Source organism: Anabas testudineus, chromosome 17, assembly GCF_900324465.2.
Source record: "Anabas testudineus chromosome 17, fAnaTes1.2, whole genome shotgun sequence".
Lineage (NCBI taxonomy): Eukaryota > Metazoa > Chordata > Actinopteri > Anabantiformes > Anabantidae > Anabas > Anabas testudineus.
Window position 1 is genome coordinate 505,015 of NC_046626.1, and position 19,224 is coordinate 524,238.

A 19,224-nucleotide genomic window follows, 5' to 3' on the forward strand; every position below is an offset into this window, starting at 1 on the left:
ACCAATGCCAATTCAAGTTACCATGGCTCATTTTCCCAGAGCAATAATCCTAAACCCAAGGATTAGTGGTTCCTGGTCACATGTCAAGTGTCCCAGGACAAGACACTGAACCCCGACCCCACATATGCAGCTGCCTGTTCTTAAGAACTGATCATTAAAATGTTAAAACTAGGAAGAACAAGAACAAAAGAAAGAAAAATTGTGTAATTCTAAAATAAACACCTGGTGGAACGTCTTATAGCCAAGAAGTTAACTGGCAACAGATCCGTGTCATGATAGGGTTAAAAAAAATATCCCATTCCTAATCAGAAGTAAGGAAGGAGTGAGGTTTATCACCTTGTGAAAGACTGCGTGAGTAAATAGTTTATAGCTGTCATTATCAGTTCATAACATCATTAAAGATTCAGGGATCCCAGAGAAATCTCTGTGTGACTATGATCTATCAATAATAATTCATGTTAAAGAAAGTCAGGTTATTCTTGAGAAAAAGAAAAACACCATTTAAGTTGTTGTAGTTTATTGGTGTTTGCCAGTAACAGTCATCAGTTTTCACAGTTGATTTCAGCACAGTTTGTCAGACACAGTACCTTTAAGAAACCATAAACACACACGCCGTCCATAGAGGTGCTCGTAATCCTCCCCTCCTTCTACAAGTATAGGAATGGAGTGAAGACTAGTTTTTCACCGATGCTTTGACAGCTAACAGCAAAGCTGATAATTCTGTATTCAAGCTGCTAATAGCCAACACTGTCATTTACATGTTATTAATAAAAAGGTCATTATATTAATACTTTAACAATGATAGGGCATCAACCCTGTACAGCAGAATGAAGACACTGACAAAATGACTTATAACTTATCCCGTGGTCTTATATTTGTAGCGTTATTGATATATTTATATTATATAAATGTCACTCTGGAAAGTGTTTTTTATAATAGCTATAAGATTGCTGAGACGTCCAGTTTCAAAATGTAACTTTGCTGATAGCTTTTATATTTTAATCAGAAACGTTATAAATACAACACGTGTTCACATTCAGAAAAAAGCTGGAGGTCAGTTTAAGTGCTCGTCTTGAGTGTAGCCCAACACAACAGGATCAGCCCTCGAGAGTGAAGCCATTTTGCTGTAATGGGGAAACGCTGGGGGGTTGCGAACAGAAGCACATGTGTACATCTGAGGGTAAATGGAAAGTATGAACTGGCTTGAAAGCTGTATGGTAAGATGTGGAAGTGGAGGTGCTTCAACATGTTCCTTAAAAGATTTGTTAATTTCCTTTTCGTGTGTGTGTGTGTGTGTGTGTGTGTGTGTGTGTGTGTGTGTGTGTGTTGTAGGTATATCTGTGGCATATCTGTGTATCATGTTTCTACACTGGAGACAGGTGGGTTATAAAGAATCTTATCCTCTAAGCAGGACACACCTGTACAGTAAACACACAGTCGAAGCAAACGAATATGTTAATAGTCAGACATACGTACAGTACACACACAGGCACAGGGAGGAAGTTACACTTGCATGTACAGTAAGAATGGGAGGGAGAGAGAGATGTTACGCAGAAAACGAAGGACACCACACCTATGTGTGAAGATAAACATAAGCACGTGGTGGAGGTGTATTTATAGTTTCTTTGTCCACCTTCAGGCAGCTATAGCTGAGCCACAACCATGTCAGTTTCCCTCTCTGCTTCTTTTCCACTCCTCTCTCCACACCTCACAAGTCTTTCTTCCCTCCTGTAACAGCAGAGGAAGAGAATAGAAAAAGTACTACGTCTCTGTAGACCTGACATTTCTATCTGCAGGGCCACATGCATGCAGAATCACATAGCTAAATGAACTGAAGTATTGGCCACAAAATGTTCACCAGCCATCAGTCAAATGATTAGATCAATGAAGTTTAGTATCAATCCTCTGTCTAATTAAGGTTTCTTCACCTTTCATGAGTCATGATGATGATGTTTCCTTCCTGAAATCAAGGGGCATTTCTCCTCATGTGAGAACATGTCTGACTCAGACAAACTCCTGCTGTGAGCTACGTGTGTGAAAGCACAACTCTGCACCAATGTCTGGACCTGATTTTGCACACATCTGGAGATCATATGAGACTGAGACCTGTGATTGTGCAGGCCCTTTAAAGCCGATTTCTTTAGTGACGAGCCTTAAAACAGTACAGACGTGTTCACATTGTCCACTGCATTATCTGTATTTATTGTGGCAGGAGATGTATTAAAAGGGGAGGTAGAAGAATAAGGCTGCATTTCTGTGAGCCCACTGCCTTTTCTAACAGCTAAATGCGATTTCAGTCTCAGAAAAAATATAAGTTGATGCAGCGTAAATCTTCTTCTTCTTTCGGCTTTTCCCATCAGGGGTCGCCACAGCGAATCATCCTTTTCCACCTCACTCTATCATGGGCATCTTCTACCCTAACACTAGCCAACCTCATGTCCTCTGTTAAGACATTCATATATCTCCTCTTTGGTCGTCCTCTTGCCCTCCTGCCTGGCAGCTCCATCTCCAACATCCTTCTACCAATATACTCACTATCCCTCCTCTGAACATGTCCAAACCATCTCAGTCTGGCCTCTCTGACTTTGTCGCTAACACAGGCAACGTGAGCCGTCCCTCTGATGTACTCGTTCCTTATTCTGTCTAACCTGGTCACTCCTAAGGAGAACCTCAACATCTTCATCTCTGCTATCTCCATCTCAGCCTCTTGTCTCTTTCTCACTGCTACCGTCTCTAACCCATAGAGCAGAGCTGGTCTCACCACTGTCTTGTAGACCTTTCCTTTGAGTCTTGCTGACACTCTTCTGTCACACAACACTCCTGACAGAGTCATTCCTGTACTTCCTCATTCCACCACCAAGTGTCTTTACCTTCTTTCCTCTTTCCAGATGACACACCTAGCACCTTCCTACCTGTTTCCCTGATAACTTCTGCTGTGGTTTCCCAGTCATCTGGAAGCTCATCCTGACCACCCAGAACCTGTCTCAACGTCTGTCTGAATTCCTCACAAGTTTCTTCATTCTTTAGCTTCCACCACTTGGTCTTCTTCTCTGACTTCCCTCTTTTCTTCTTCCTGACCTCCAGAGTCATCTTGCACACCACGCATTTTAAAAGAAACATCATGTAGCTTTAACCTGTGATTCATTACAAAATGCAAAAGTACAAATTGATAACTTTTGTAACTATTCTATATCAATATATGACATGAAACAAACACCTTATTTTAAATTTAGTAATTATAAGGTCACCATAAAGCGATAACAATATCGTGAAATAACTTTTCCTCTATAGAACTTTAAGACTGTCAGCCACCTAAAGTTAGGTCAACGCACACGACCTAGACCATAGTATCAGCTGTTAGCAGCAACATGTGCTAATGTTTTGGTTATTATATCAGGAGCAGGAGCACCATAAGACGAAATGAAACAGTATTATCCTTCAGAGCAAACACTTTGCAAGACTTAACTGTCCCAGACCCAAAGAAGTCCTGGTGGTTAAACAACCAGTGTGATACTAATGCAACAACAGACCTCATAGTGTCCAGTTTCATGTCTTACTACAAAATAACAAAGAGACACAGTTATTTTACTCTTTAAACAAATACCTGCAGCCCTGATTTCGGGTTATCTAGTATTTATTCTAGCTCTCTGTTCTCAGGCTGCAGGTTTACTTGTGGTTCCTAGAGTTTCCAAATGTAGAATGGGAGGCAGAGCCTTTATCTACCAAGCCCCTCTCCTGTGGAACCAGCTCCCAGTTCAGGTTCTGGAGGCAGACACCCTCTCTACATTTAAGACTAGACTTAAAGGTTTTCTTTTTGTAAAGCTTATAGTTAGAACTGGATCATGTGACTCTGAACCATCCCTTAGTCTTAGTTATACTATTATAAATAAATCTGGGCGACCACTACTAATACACTGCGCTCTCCTCACCTCTCCTTTCCTATCCTCTCTCCACTTATATGCCACCATTGCATGTTTGTAACTTCATACATTCTCTCTCTCCTGTAGTTATGTTTCCTCCTCCCTGTCCCCCTCTCTGTACTTTCCTGCAGGTATCCCCGGCCTCAGCGATGTATATATAAGTGCAGCTAGTGGCCCTACTGACCTGCCCAGTGTTCTTGCTGCTTGTTGTTGTTTTTGTTTCCTGCAGTTCTTTTGTCTCTTCTCTTTCTACTCACTCCAACCGCTCGAGGCAGATGGCCGCCCACCTTTAGCCTGGTTCTGCTGGAGGTTACTTCCTCCAAAGGGGGTTTTCTCTCCACTGTCGCCTAGTGCTTGTTCAAGTGGGGTTAGTGGGCTTTCTATATAATTAGAGTTATATTTTGTAAGGTCTTAAACCTTACACTTTACACACTGTAAAGTGCCTTGAGATGTCTTCTGTTGTGATTTAGTGCTATTTGAATAAAATTTAATTAAATTGAAAAATAATGTTGCGCCTTTTAGTTAATCAATTATCAGTTTTAGTCTAGAATTAGCCAGCTCCAGAGAGCTCAGAAAATCAGCTTTGAATATCGGTTCAGTCCCTCACATACACTAGAAAGAGTGCAAGCCACAGCAGATTCATACAGGCAGCATGTTTGTATGCTTTTATTTGCAATTGTATGAAGTACTAATGTTCTGGCACCAACCAGACATTTACCTAATACCAAAGGACACCCTTACATTTTCTTTCAATCTTGTCTAACCTCCACCAAGCTGTCTCTTTTCTCTCTGCTCTATTCTACCATGTCCCTTGTTCTCAGATCTTGTCTCAGGTGTGTTTGTGCTGGTGGGACCAGATCAGTATCCGTTTACATTATCAACAATACTCCTCTGTTCCCCGTCCTTCCTCTGTCTCCACCTCTTTTATCCCTTTGACATTCTCACCTCCCTTTTATTATTTTTTACCACAGTACAGCTCCGTCTCCCTCTTCTCTAAACACTTCTTGCCCCATGTTCACATCACTCTAATCTTCAATCTAAAGCCTCAGACGGTGAAAAGGCTACTAAGAAGACAACAAATTTTGTTTGCATCCCACCTCTTTTGTAAATAATGCTGACATGTAAAAATAATAAAGCTTTAATATCCCAAAACTTCAGTACTTTCAGGTCTTTTTCCCTCTAGTTAAAAGTTAGGTTCAGTATAAAGGTCTCATTTGTCTTTTGCAAGCATTCTTATGCTCTCTCTCCAAAAGTTCTAGCCTGTCTTCCTGCCGCAATGCTGCTGAGCTAAATCCAGCATCCTTCCATGCTGTATATAGGATAGCCCTAAATTAGTAACTGAACTGGGTTAGTTCTTCCAGAGCTTGAGTTATTATGGTGTGGTTTCAGAGGACCTAAACGCTCCAGGGAAAGCTCCATTAAGAGTTTGTCCCTTGTGGGTAAATGTGCTGAACTAACTAAAAATACAGAGATGACTGTTGTATGTTAAGTAGAGCAAATTAACCCATTATTATTATCATTATGTGTTATACATATTTACATATTACAAGATGCTAAACTTAAATCTGCATGTATCAGTATATTATATAAGTCACTCTAAATTCCTTAAACCTGCAGTATGTAACTTATTTTAAAATGTATTTTCAGTATCTTGTGTGGAAAGATGCAATCAAAGATCTCAATAAAATAGAATTTGAAGTGTTAGATGAAAATATGCCAGCAATGATTTGGTCTCATAGTTCTGGACCAATACTTTTCAGCTGTTCATGAATACTGTTACCTTCTGTACTTGTATCTGTAGGCCCCTCATTATATCTGCGTTGGCAGTGGAGAGTGAAAGTCACTGGAAGGCAGCACGAACCGTCCGGTCACTGAGTGGCTGGGTTGGACGGAAGTTGTCCCCCAGCATCCCATCATTCCCTTCTGGAAGCTCCGCCCCTTTAACATGGGACCGCAGTCTCCGAAATTCCTCAATCTGCAGGAAAACAGAAGAAGAGTAAACATTTCAAATTGTTTTGCCTTGTTACAGTTGTTCTCAACTCAGACAGAAAGAAAAGGAACCACAACTAGAAAAGACCCACACCAACACAAGTCCAGAATAACATGGATATGGAAAGCTCAGTATATATATACAGAATATGTAAGATAGATGAAAATAGGTCAATAATTGTAGCCCAGGGTGGACTGACAACAGATAGATGAATTGTCAGTTCCCACTCCCCGTTGATCAGTCTCTGACTGAACATCCTCCTCTGTTCGGCAGCGCACTGTGTAGTGGGTGGGAGGGATTGTCCAGGATTGAGAGGAATTTGGACAGCATCCTCCTCTCAGCTGATGTTGGGTTGAAGATGGTGTAGTCCACACCAGTCAACAAAACTGTCCACCACCCCCTGGTACTCTGTGACATCTCCACCCTGTATACATCCTACAACTGCAGAGTCATCAGAACTTCTGAAGATAGCAGGAGTTGTACCTGAAGTCTGACGTGTACATTAATATACATATATATGGTTGGTGAGGTAGCCCAAGTGAAGTTTTGGCCTGAGATTGAAAGGGACACCAAGATAAGCCTCTCAAAAGCCTTCAAAATATGTGAGGTCAGAGCCACTGGTCCTATTTAGTTTTGATTTTGCTCAGGCTGTTAGACATTCTGGTGATAAAGCTTTCAGTGCTGATTAAACTGTCTCACTGTGTGATAATCTGACAGTGGTAGTAGCTGCAAAAATGAACCTCTAAGTGTATCTGACCTGCTATTTCTGATTATTTCAGTTGTTAGGCATAACAGTTGCCAGTTCCTAAGCATAGCCAATGTTTTTACAGATCTACAGTCTACTTTGAAAATGCAACCCTTGCAGACAACTGTTGAGTGACAGTTTGAACAACACTTTAGTATTTGCACTCAGACTCTTTTTTTAATCAGTTTATCTTGTTGTGTGAGAATAGCTTTTGTATACTCAATTTAAACACCCCCCACCCCATGACATCATGGAACAACTAGAATCTAGTTCTCAAAATAAAACCATAGCATACTATTACTGTGACTATGACTTTTTTATAGTCTCCATTGCCTCAGAGGTGACATATATACAGTATACAGCCAATGAGGTGATAAGAGTGATGATCACTATGTTTCTGTTACTCATCTAGGGTAAACCCTAACCCAACCACAAGTACTAAATGTGATCTACCGTATATGTAAATACGACGAACCAGCTGGTAGAATCTTTGATTGTATGATGATCGCTTAACTCTTCTCCACTGCAGGGATTCACCGAGCCTGAACCTGGAATTGAAGGTTGATCGGTTCTAGTTTGCATTTCTTCTCTTTTCATGTCAGCTACTCTTTACACCTAAGTGAGCACATGCATACAGCACTACATCGTGGTGGTAGTATTCAATTATGTTCCCTAACAGCACATGTACAGTTGTGTTTATTAATGTTGATTATCATATTTTATTTAAAATCATTTTTATCCTTGTAGTGCCAGAGAGCCGAATTCCCAGCTATGTTTCACAAATGATTTAGCTGAAATTGTATTCATTCACATTACTGTGTGTGGGAAGGACAGAGGCAGGTGGGCAGCCAGATCTCATTGTTTCGATTAGCATTTCAAAGGGTCAGCAAGCCAGAGGCCAGCAACTATGAGAGGCTGAAATAAATGTCAGGGGATTACGATCAACTTTCTTTACAATAGCCTGCTTGATGAGAGCCTTGAGTCAGGCAAAGGTTAAATTAAAGATTAAACCTATTAAAGGAAATGTGACAGGATCATTGAGTGGCAGTGGATGCAAAGGCTTCTTGTACTGCAGTGAATCCCACAGAGCCACAGGTTAGTAGCCAGATATGGTATGAAAGCCACAGCAAGGGCTTAACTACATGTACAGCCAGAAGGGTATATAGAAAAAGAGAGAACAGAACTGAGAGTACATATGTTTTCTTTGCCAGATAATATTAATGATCCCATATCAAACACTTTTATTGCTCACTAGTTTTTATTACTCTTACTAATAGTCACACAGCTGTCCTTCCAATAAATGAAATGTCAGTGCAAACAAAGGAATTGTTAGAACTTTGTCGTGAAACACAGAACAAGTAAGATCCAGAACTGAGGTTTTCTCTGGTAGTAGTTTGTAAAAACAGTCAAGGGGCTAGTCTGTCTTCACCCAGGCATAATTACGATCACGATTAACTTATATTTATATTAATAATGGTTTCATTCAGCTTGGATACTACCATGGTGCTGAAACTGTTGACATCACGGCTGAAGCAGACCAAATCCATTTTTTCCCCAAGTGATTTTTTAAACACAAGTGAGAACAACCTGATCTGGGATCTGGACCACTTGCACATGTGGTCTTAGATCAGATTCATAACAGTCAGATTAGAATCCATGTCGCTCTGCATGTGCTGTCCGTTGTCAGTTTGTTGTTGTTCAAGCCAAACTCGAAGGGACATAGCATAAGAAACTGCATGTTTGACTGTTGCACATATGACATTAATATTGCTATACTCGTCCACACTGGGCTCACATTTCAGTTCAATCTGCATGCATACATGACATTCACAAATTCATTGTTAATTTAATTCAAGAACAAGAACCCACTACAGAGTTTGTCAGAAACATTATATGATACCTGCAGTTAGCCTTCTAACTATATTTTTTGATCATCTTCAAAAGAAAAGATGTGAGACTAACACACCTATGATGTCTTCTAGATAAGGTCATGCTAAGAGGAAAGGCTTTTGTAGAAGAGGTAACCCTGCTAAACCCTGTACAAGCTGCACCTAAAGGACACATCCATTGGCTTCATGTCAAGGGGTCCAAGGTAATGCAAAAAAAGTCATCGCTACAACTCTCTATGGAGGACATTCAACACCACACCACAGGGGTGGTCTACAAACAAAGATCACAACAAAAGTGAGGGGTGAAATAAGCCGGTAGCTCAAAAAGACACCCGTAGTAAAGTGTAGAAAATTAGAGGCATCTTTTGCATCAGCTAATGTCAGAGTTCATGCATCTACCACCAGAAGAACATTGAACAGCAATGATGTTTACTGCCCATCCACAGTTTACTGAGCCAATGTAAATAAACCAGGAGGCTAATGGACGAATGTTCAGTGGATAGACAAGACCAAGCAGAACTTTTTTTTTCTTCTATGAGCAGCGTTGTTGTGTGTTTTACCTGTAATTGAGAGATGGTCAGAGGGTAGCGGTAAAGTATCCAGGTCACATTTTCACTACAAGGTGGTGTAGTCAGAGATCCTTCATACACCCAATAGTCTCTTAGTAATGGGTCTGAGGCATTAAAAGAAACAAAGCATCAGAGAGAGCAGCTTGCGAACTTGAGTATTGATCAATTCTTTATGTACATGATGCATTTGAAATCTAGCGATTTTTTGCTCACCAGGTAGCAGAGTGTTGGGGTTGAAGCATGGGATTATCTTGCTCTTCCCCTGACATACAGCAGAAATACAGCAACACAATAATAATACTAGTCATTGTGTTTTATCTGATGTAATGAACTCTCTAATCTGTCTGAGTAGTTCAGCTTTGACCTCACCTTATACTGCAGGTCCTGTAGAACTTCAGTGATGGCCTTCAGACCCAGATGCTCCCTACCAATCTGATAAAAAACACACAATCCGGGTACCAGTGGGTGGTTAGCAAATACTTAGAATAGTTACCAATGTATCTGAAAAAGTTGGTATTGTCGGTCACTGTCTTAAGAATTAAGCAATGTTAACCGAGATGTAATGTTTGTTTGGTCTATTGTTTATTATCACAGGAAGTAAACCGGAAGTCCAAACTGAAGAGGCAGTGAAAAACAGGATGTGTGAAGTTGACTGTAACAAGATTAGGATCACAGGAGGTCTAGAATGAATCCTTTAGCCACAGGTTGTTTCATTGGCTGTGCTTTTCTTATCTGGCATGACTATGCTCTTTATCAGAACAGGTTTTCCTTTAGGTTTGACTGAATTCATTAAACTGAACATTTTTTATGAGAATCATTTCTCTCAGGAAGTTATAAAATCAAGGAAATCATTTCACTGGTATTATGCTGTTACATGTGATATTGTCTAGAATGGTACAAACTAGTCTGGAATGAACACTCAGTTAGCAGAGCAAGGCTTACAATCCCAGGAGGGAAACCACTTTGGTTGCTAAAAAAAGTTTTTAAAAACGTGAGCCGTGAAGGGGAAATGTGTAGGTTGTAGTGTTGCATCCAGCTTGACTGTTTTAGTCAGTTTTGGATCAGAAGGCTTTTAATTGTTGATTTTTGTCCATACTGTTTCTATTAATCTGACAAGGCTCTCGTCATTGATTTTTCTACTATTGCACTCATCTAAATATGTGACTTTTTGTTATTAGTGATTTATCTCAGTGGGATTTTGAATGAGGGTTTTCATAAGGTGAAACATTACCCTGAAGTTCCGGTGTCACACTGGATCTCTATCTATTGTGGTTTACGCACATGTTTATTAGCTTGCAGGCTTCCTCTTCTCTGTCTTTGCTCATTGCTGAGTTTCAGATTGTGGAAAATTGGGACTGGGATGGTGTGTTGCACCAGCCTGCATACAGTGCATGCATGTGCATCTGCTTCCATTTACAATAAATATGAATTCATGAAACCTCATGCAACAACCCAACAATTCCCAAAAAATTGGAATGCTGTTTAAAATCTACATAAAAACAGAATGTAATGATTTGCAAACCTCAGTTTGCTGTGCTATCCAAAAATAAAAGTTAAAGTTCTTACATGCAAAGAAGAAGCCAAATATAAACATACAGAAACACTGCCGTCTTCTCTGAAGATAAGCTCATTTAAAATGATCAGTGGCAAAGTGGAGAACTGAGGTCAGACTACTGAAATCTGACATTCTGCATCTCTGATAGCATGAGGGTACATTACAGTAGTGTACATCTGGAGAGGCACCGTCAATGCAGAAATATAGATCCAGGTTTTAGAGCTGCATATTAGACCTTCCATATTTCAGCAGGACAATGCTAAACCTCATGCTACATCTATGACAACAGCACAGCTTTGTAGTAGAAGAGAATCTTGAAACGAAAGAAGACGGAGTACTGTCGAGCAGTTAGAATCCAATATCAGACAAGAATGGGAGAAACATTCACATCCCAAAACTCCAGCAACTGGTCTCCTCAGTTCACATGTTCACAGACTGCTGTTGAAAGAAGAGGAAATGCTGCACCGTTGTAAACATGACCCTGCCCAATGTTTTTGAGACATGTTGCTGCAATCAATTTCAAAATGATCCTTTTTCTCAGTTTTAAACATTTCATATGTTTCTATGCTTTGTCGGGGTAATAAGATAAGGAAATCCTTGCATTTGGTTTTTATGTAGATTTTAGTGTCTCAATTTTTTGGGTTTGTATTTTGTCATGACATAGTGGTTGTTACCTGCACAAAAAGAGCTATGATGAGGACTCCATTCTTCTTCCCCAGTGCATCCTCCAAAGTGTTAAACAATGTGCTGTTCCAGTGAATCAGGTGGAGCTATTCAGGGAGACAACACAACACAGCCTGTATTTGAGAGGACACGGCTATAAACAGGTGTAGCGAACAGTGGTGAGTGTGACTAACCACCAGCTGGTGGTGACTGAGGGCCCTCTTTGTGGGCTTTTATGTCAAGAAAATGTGAACATAATAAGAAGAGTGCAAAAAACCTATGCTGAAAGCAGTGCCACAGTGCTTTTAAACTCTCACTTAAATGGAAGCAATCGGTTCAGAGTTTGAAACCATAAAAGAAAAAGTTCAGCATTTCAGGAAATAGATGAGAGGTAGATGAGAGGATTTACGTGTGGATGTATACAAATATTTATATTTTGCATTTGGTACTGATTTTCCCATCTACAGCTAAAGTCTGCAGTTAGTGAGAGCGAGAGTACAAGCTCTCTGTGATCGCACTAACGTTTCATAGACAACTCACAAAAACTTGTTTAAATTACACATTGAATGACATTTCAAAGCAGCTCATAAAGAACTACATATTAACCAGGCACACATTACCAAGCTGATGAGTTGCAAATAAAGTCATTAACATCAACAGAAAAAAAGAAAAATACACTTGTTGTGTTATCAGCTACTATATTGGCCTTTACTAAAAATTGAGAGATCACATCACAGGGATTTGTGGAACCTAATAATAATTTATCATTAACGTAATGTACATTTTATGTTTTTATGTTGAGTACGTTTGATATTTTCAAGCTAATGAAACTTAGAATTTCTAGTTTTTTTATTGTCAGAGCTAATAAACACTGGTTGTAATGTAAACACTAGAATGCTCAATAATGAATAAATAAAAAAGCTATAGTTGACATAGATTTGTAAGTTGAAACAACTACCAAGGCACAATAAATTAAGTTGTGTTACAGTTTTGATGATCAAATGTTAAGATGGCTCGTCATAGTTTAGTTATATTTTACAGTGTTACATGTATACCCACAAAAGCATTTGTTATCATATCTAAATGAGTGTAAAACACAAAATAAGGAAAGAAAATAAGAAAAGTGGTTGCTGAATACGAGGTACAATATATTTCGACTTCCAAAAGTTCTACTGTGGACAGTAAAACTGATGAAAAGAATACAATACGTTAGGTAGTTGTTTGAACCCTTTGAAGTGTTAATTCTTCAAACTGAGAATAAGAACTATTGTTGTGCAGTGAACGTGATGAACTGTTTCCTGTTGAAGCTGTATTGTATAAGAGTCACTTCAATACCGGAGACTTAATTCAACACCAGCTTTCTCATGGCCCGCTCTGTTTTCATTGTTGTAAACATGAACTGCCACTCACATTAGCATGTCTTAATGACACACAGCAAGTTTCCGCATTGATCTTTTCGTTAAATCACACAAAGAACAATATTTGACTGATTTTACTGACCTTTAAGTTAATCCAAATTCAGCTGGTTCCACAAAGCCCCTGAATAACAATCTACATTGTGGCAAACAACAGGCTGGTGACATGAACATGGGTAGAGCTAGACTAACTTTTTCGACCTGTGTCTAGTCTTTATAGTAAGCCATGCTAACCACCTCCTGAAAGGCAATGAATGAGCCTATTTCCAAAATGTTGAACTTTACAAACTGCTGGATTCCCATTTCAAACTTGACATTAATGGCACTCAGGTTTAGGTTACTTTCAAAACATCAGACTGTCCCACTCAGTCTACAGGTTCTGTAGAAACACACAAACACATGAATTGATTTCGCCCCTGATGTTAAAAGTGTTACTTGTCAGAGAAGATAGAGCAGGTTTTGTGTTCAAGGACGCCACAAGACAAGATTTGATGTTGCACTCTCTGAAGGACAAATGCCACATTTAGTAGAGCCTGTTGCTCTGGTGTGAAAGGGCCCCTAATAAACCCTGGCCTTGTTTCATTTCTGTTTGTGTGTGTGTGTGTGTGTGTGTGTGTGTGTGTGTGTGTGTGTGTGTGTGTGTGTGTGTGTGTGTGTGTGTGTGTGTGTGTGTTTGTTTGTTCGTGTGTGTAAAAGTGAGTTTGCACTCTGTACCTCCATGGGGAAAGCCTTGAAGTTGACAGTGTGCTCCGATCCTCTCTGGTTCTCTTTGCCCCAGTGGAATCGAACTTCATGAAGCTCATACTCGTGATCACTAGGCAACGGACCCCCAGTAACCACTGGCAATGGCAGAGGAAACAGGACACCGCAAGGCAAACACACAGGAATAGAAGACCAGGGAAGTCAGAGTAAAAGTGAAAGTGCAAAAAAGGGGTTATTTCTTGTGAGTTAGATTTATTTCTGTATCACACATTACATGAAGATGACTGCAGTGAACGCCATAATATTATATGTATGTACAGTATATATATGTTATAACATAAAACATTACCAAGCTTCCTGCTTTAATAAATTCATTAATTAGCCAGTGTTGTCATGTCTTCTGGGAGTCACCTGACTTGGACTTGAGAATGATGCGGACGGTGTGTCCGTCGTTGATGACCTCACAGTCCCGACACACCACATAGTTTGGTGACAAGCCGACGTCCAGGAGGGACGGGTCATACTGGGCCTCTCTGGAGTTTAGGTTAATGGGAGACTGGTACTCGCCATTGGCTGCTGGAAAATGGAGTCCCCACTCTACACCTACAAATGAAAACAGGTAAGAGTCTGTTACAAGTAGAAATCCTCTACTGAAAACACTACTTGATTAAACATATGTATTTATTATCAAAGAATTATCTATCTACAGAATAAACATGTTTGAAACACTGGTGGGTGGTGTATCTTGTACAAAGTCATTACAAATGATGACAAAGGTCAATATGCTGCTGCAGTATGAATTGTCCTCCACACAGATGAAACAAGCAGGTGTAGCATGTCTCTGGTGCTTCTCCTTGGCCAGGGAGCAGTCCATCTGGTGCAGAGTAAGCAAACCTGACTTGCATTGAAGCATTAATGTTCGATTGTTATCGCCCCAGAGACACACAAAGATCTCTCTCTTCAGATTTTATCACACCATTCCATCACCATCTTAAAAGGTGTGGGCCAGGTAGTAGCTCAGGAGGTCATTATTATCATGCACTGCAATGTTGTTTGGCCCAGGAATGAATTGGTTATGGACAGATTGTTGTGTGGGTTAACATAAAGTAACTGCACTGACTACAATAAGAACATCCTCCTCCCTACACAAACTAAATCATTTTTAATTACATTACCAAGCACCACTCTCACTGCTGATTTATCTATCACACTTGCTGAGGGCAACAGAGGTAAAGGTGCCCTGTTGAACCATAACTGTTAGGATGAGATCAGCCATTACAGCATGCATTCAATGACTCTCTACTCATCTATTCACTCCCTGCCTCCTTCCTCTCATCGTGTGAATGGGATTTCATGTGATCCAGTGATCTGGAGAGAGGGTTTAAAGTGTTAAGAACAATTGAGGCAAGTTGTGGTTGCAGAAAGAGGGTCAGCCTGTCAACCTAACTGGGCCAGAAACCCTTAACAGACTGAATATTTGTATTACTATGTGTTTGGTAAGAGAATAGAGTGTAAAGAAAGTGATACTAAGCAACACCAAAGGCACACAATGGTCTAGATTCACTTTGGATTTTTGCTGACCGCTCTAACAGAGTAATGAGAACATTGTAAGATTTAGGAAACAAACACATTTGGTGAGAATATGTTCAGTAAAGCACATTACAACCATGTCCCTTCAAGAAGATCGACTCTCACAGTTTCTTCTTTCGTTCTACTGCACCAACTATTGATTGCAGAGAGAAGAGGGGTGAGAGAGACCTGCCACATTCCTTCTTTCCTCAGCAACTAAATCCTTGACAACAGTTTACTAAAGACAACGAGTATTTTACTGCAGCTACAATCCACATCAAATTCAGAGCAACACATTGTCACTGTGTTTGCTAGTAAATGAATCATGAAGTCATAATGTAATGCTACATTTAAAAACCTCACTAAAACTCATAATTTACAGAGTTATGCCCTTATGTTTTCAAATCTACAAGAAATTCTTTTAAAAAGTGAAATTCAGGATGTTTAAAATGTTTGTTCCATCTCTTCCTAAAGGCAACTAAACTTGCTTGACATTTTTGAAGACGTGAGGATGTAAAGGTCTGAGTTAGTCGACCCAGACTTTAAACAGAGTTCATGGAAGCTCCCTAGTACAAAGTCCATGCAATGTCTGTGTCAGCCCATGTGTGAATACAGCAGATATCAATCCGAGTGACTGAGTGACTGAGTGACGTCTCTACATGATCTGCTCAGCACAACACCAGAAAGCATATGAAATATTTACCAGGCACCACCTCTCCCTCACAAAAACTATTTCTCCAAGTGAGAGCACATCTCACCCAGACTATTTTGCGCTGCATGTGTGAACTGACAACTCCAAACAATGTCCGGGCCTGATTCTCCAGACATTGTCCAAAGTGCATATGTGAAAACGGTTTTGGACATTCAGCACTTACAGTGCAGTAATGCAATGTGTGTTTTTAATAAAAGCTTTCTACTGGATATTGGTGGTATTTTCAAGCCATGCATTAGGGTCTGATTTCTATCTACACTGTTACACATAATTTATTATACTTACAGTAAGAATTTTATGTTCAGTATTGCTGTACATCCCACGGAGCTCAGTAAAGGCAGCAACAAAAGAAAGAGAGAGTAATAAAATAATAATACGTGACAACTGGCACAGACTCCTTAATACTCTTCCACAGATCCAAGCAGTATCAGAGTAGAATCGTAATTGAAATGAGTTTGTGCAAAGTAGGAGAACAAAACATGAAAAAGCTTTTCTTCTTCTCCTCCATCCAGAGCAACTTTGTGATCTTTGAGAAAATACATTTGATAAGTAAGATTAATAACAGAAGGCCTGCCCCATAAACACGCTTCCATTTTTCAGGACTGGCTACAAACCTTCTGTATTAAAGTGAGGTGCAAAAGTAACTTGTGACTGCCAGAAACATTCAGTCACAGAGCTTTACATTCAGAGGCAGTCCACCCAAGAATAAAGACAGCATCATTATTTCAGCATGTTGCTTACTGATAAATGGCAAACTCCCCTAGTGGCTATTGTCATTATAACATGAGTGAAGAAGGACGTCATATGTTTTTTTATTTTATTGTAGTAGTGTTAGCTTTTTCTTTATCTTCATCTTGCTGTTAAACTGTTAGCCAGTTGTTTTGTTTTCAATAGTAATCCATGTCATGTATTAAATTACACAACCATTAAAAAGTTTGGGCTTTTCATAAAATAAACATTTTCAGCTGTGCTGACATCATTGCAAAAAGCTTTTCGAACAATTAGTCAGCCTTAAACCTTAAACTGGTAAACCTGCATTTGAAAACACAACCTGCCATTGCTATTTCTAGGTGACACTAATGTTGGTAGTGTAAAATTCTGGTACATGTCTCTCTTCTGGTGACTGTAATGATGGTGGCCTTAGCTTCTGCTGCCTCTGCTTTGACCATACATTTTCAATGTCTCCAGCAAGTCCTATGATTTTACAAACATAAAGCACCAAATTACATCCCTTTAATTCAAGAACACATCTCAGATCATATGGTTTCACTCTTTTGATGCTTTGAACTCATATTCTCCACACAATGTTAAAGTATATAGTATTATAAAATGTATAATTTTATAAACACATTATTACGACTTAATATATTTATTACAACTTTGATTTAAACGTCATATTACCCTGGCCATTAGAAGAAGGAGAGACATTGTCTTAAATGTTTAAAATAGTGCTTTTAAAATCTGACATGACTTGAAATGTTCTGTGTATGACAGTGCACTACACTGGGGACACGAAACAGACAATATTAAGCAGGCAACTCAGTTATTACATCTGCTTTTAGCACTGCCCTAAAACAAAACCAGGGTCCACTGTGTGACATGCTTATGAAATCCAACCTACCTTCCTCGTAGCCCCAGTCCAGCTCATCTTTCCCCGGGGTATAATCCGACTCTTCATTCACATTGTCAGCCATGGTGCTTGGCAGTTGTTCACTGTAAAAACTAGTCTGTCCACAGCAGACTCTCAGTCACACTGGTTTTTGTTTGTTCGCGTCAGACACAAACTGAAGTCTCTGCAGACTTTTTTTTGTTTCTCTCCCTTACTTCCTTCTTTCCTTTTCTTTACTCTTTCTCCCTTGTCCTTTTCTTAGTTTCATCTGCTTGCTTCTTCTTCTGTAAGCCACTAACTGATGTGTGGGAGCTCTCTGCTTCTCTGTTTCTCTTTACTCTCAGTTGCTCCTCCTCTTTCTCTCTCACCACTTTGCACTGTTATCTCTCTCTCCTCTCACACTTCCGCTCTGTCTTCCCCTCTCTCTCTTTTCCTGCTGACTGCAGGTGTGCTTGCTCACCCAGGCCTACTTCCAATAAATTAGAGGTCAGTATTTGTTTGTCATTCCCCTTCCCTATGTGCTCTATACGCAAAATAAACGTATTCATGTTTAAGTATGGCTGTAGTACTTGTGTGTTACCCTGGTGGAGCTGTCTGAAGTGTTGGAATGCAGACAGGAAGGTCATTGTGGTGTTTCTGTTGGAAGCCAGACCCAACCTTGGCTCAAGGAAACAGCGGTGGTTGTGAAAAAAGGCAGAAAACAGCAGTGTGAGGAGATTGAAAGTGTTCCTCTGTCCTTATGACTTCAAGATGCACCGACGCTGGATATAGCATTAATTCAGCCATGCTTACTTTTTGTATGAATTTTCACAAAACTCAGTATTCAAGTATAATTACTTGCCCATAAAATAGTCCACTAATTGAATACAAGAAAGCACAGTAAAAAGGAACTAGTAACTAATTATGCTAAAATGAATGTAGAGGAGTGATAGTACAATATTTCCCTCTGATTTGTAGTGGAGTACAAGTAAAATTAAAGTACAAGTACCTGAAATCTGTACCTAAGTACAGTACTTGGGTAAATGTATTTAGTTACTTACCACCTCTGCCAGACCCAGTGAAGACACACTTAACTGTTTAAAATAGTGCTTTTGAAATCTGACATAAAGGTGTTGTTCTTTCTTTCTCTATTTCTTTCTTTGTTAATTCATATCCTCCAGGATGGCCGTGTTAATTGCCCTACATTCCTTATCAGGAAACCGTCCTCCGAGCAATCTAAATGCAGGCGAGCTCCCCAGCCTCCACACTGTGGATCTAAAAGCAGAACATGGATTGCAGTTTCTTTGCCTGCGATCCACATCTGCCTCCTCTAAAAGTCACATTAAAGGTCCTTAAGTACCAACTTAAGAGTAAAAACATTCTTGGCATGGGCAATGGGACCTGATTTTCTTCTAGTAAAGTATGAAAGTTCCTTTAAATGGCAACTCTAAAGTGATGACTTACATCTATTATTATAATGATCATTATTATATAGATATATTGTATAAACCACTGGTTAACTAACGAAGGGATCTTGTTTATTAAACCTACATTGACTTACAAGTCAGATACAAGGAAAGCAAAAAAATCTAAGTCAAGTTGAAAAACATTAAAGCAAAGTGATATAGGAAGAAATGTTTTTGGGTTTTTTTTAGATTTAAGTCCATCGGAAAGGAAAGAGTTCTGTAATCAGCAGATTTTAGAAAGTTAGGATTGAGGCTGCTGAATGCACAGTCTTTGGTAGCTTGTTCCACCACTGGCACCACTGAGCTGAAGAGCTTTGCTTGGGATGTGTTGCTGTGTGGTGAAGGGACCACTAGACGTCAGGCAAATTTTAAAAATGTCATGGTAATCTAGCCAGTAGTTGTTGGACAAGATGTTACATTATTAAAGTTTGATTGAAGTTT

At 39.6% G+C, this 19,224-nt stretch overlaps 1 protein-coding gene across 1 annotated transcript; it reads right to left on the bottom strand.

Moving 5' to 3' along the window:
• Positions 1-531: 531 nt before the first annotated feature.
• On the bottom strand, positions 532-17,618 carry LOC113171350 (carbonic anhydrase-related protein-like). Its single transcript, XM_026373649.1, has 9 exons — positions 17,351-17,618; positions 13,860-14,051; positions 13,461-13,585; positions 11,343-11,438; positions 9,483-9,545; positions 9,327-9,375; positions 9,105-9,217; positions 5,701-5,895; positions 532-1,728 (listed from the first exon to the last, which is right to left on the bottom strand). The coding sequence occupies exons 1-8, from the start codon at positions 17,421-17,423 to the stop codon at positions 5,761-5,763; spliced, it is 846 nt and encodes a 281-aa protein (XP_026229434.1). The 5' UTR covers positions 17,424-17,618; the 3' UTR covers positions 532-1,728; positions 5,701-5,760.
• Positions 17,619-19,224: the final 1,606 nt, after the last annotated feature.

What these genes read in the sequence shown, in the direction of transcription:
- LOC113171350 (XM_026373649.1), bottom strand. Translation starts at nt 17,423, where the DNA reads ATGGCTGACAATGTGAATGAAGAGTCGGATTATACCCCGGGGAAAGAT. An exon ending in TCAAGGCTTTCCCCATGGAG is followed by an intron (nt 11,439 to 13,460) that starts GTACAGAGTGCA and finishes CTCCCTGAATAG; the next exon opens with CTCCACCTGATTCACTGGAA. An exon ending in TGACCATCTCTCAATTACAG is followed by an intron (nt 5,896 to 9,104) that starts GTAAAACACACA and finishes GTTTTCCTGCAG; the next exon opens with ATTGAGGAATTTCGGAGACT.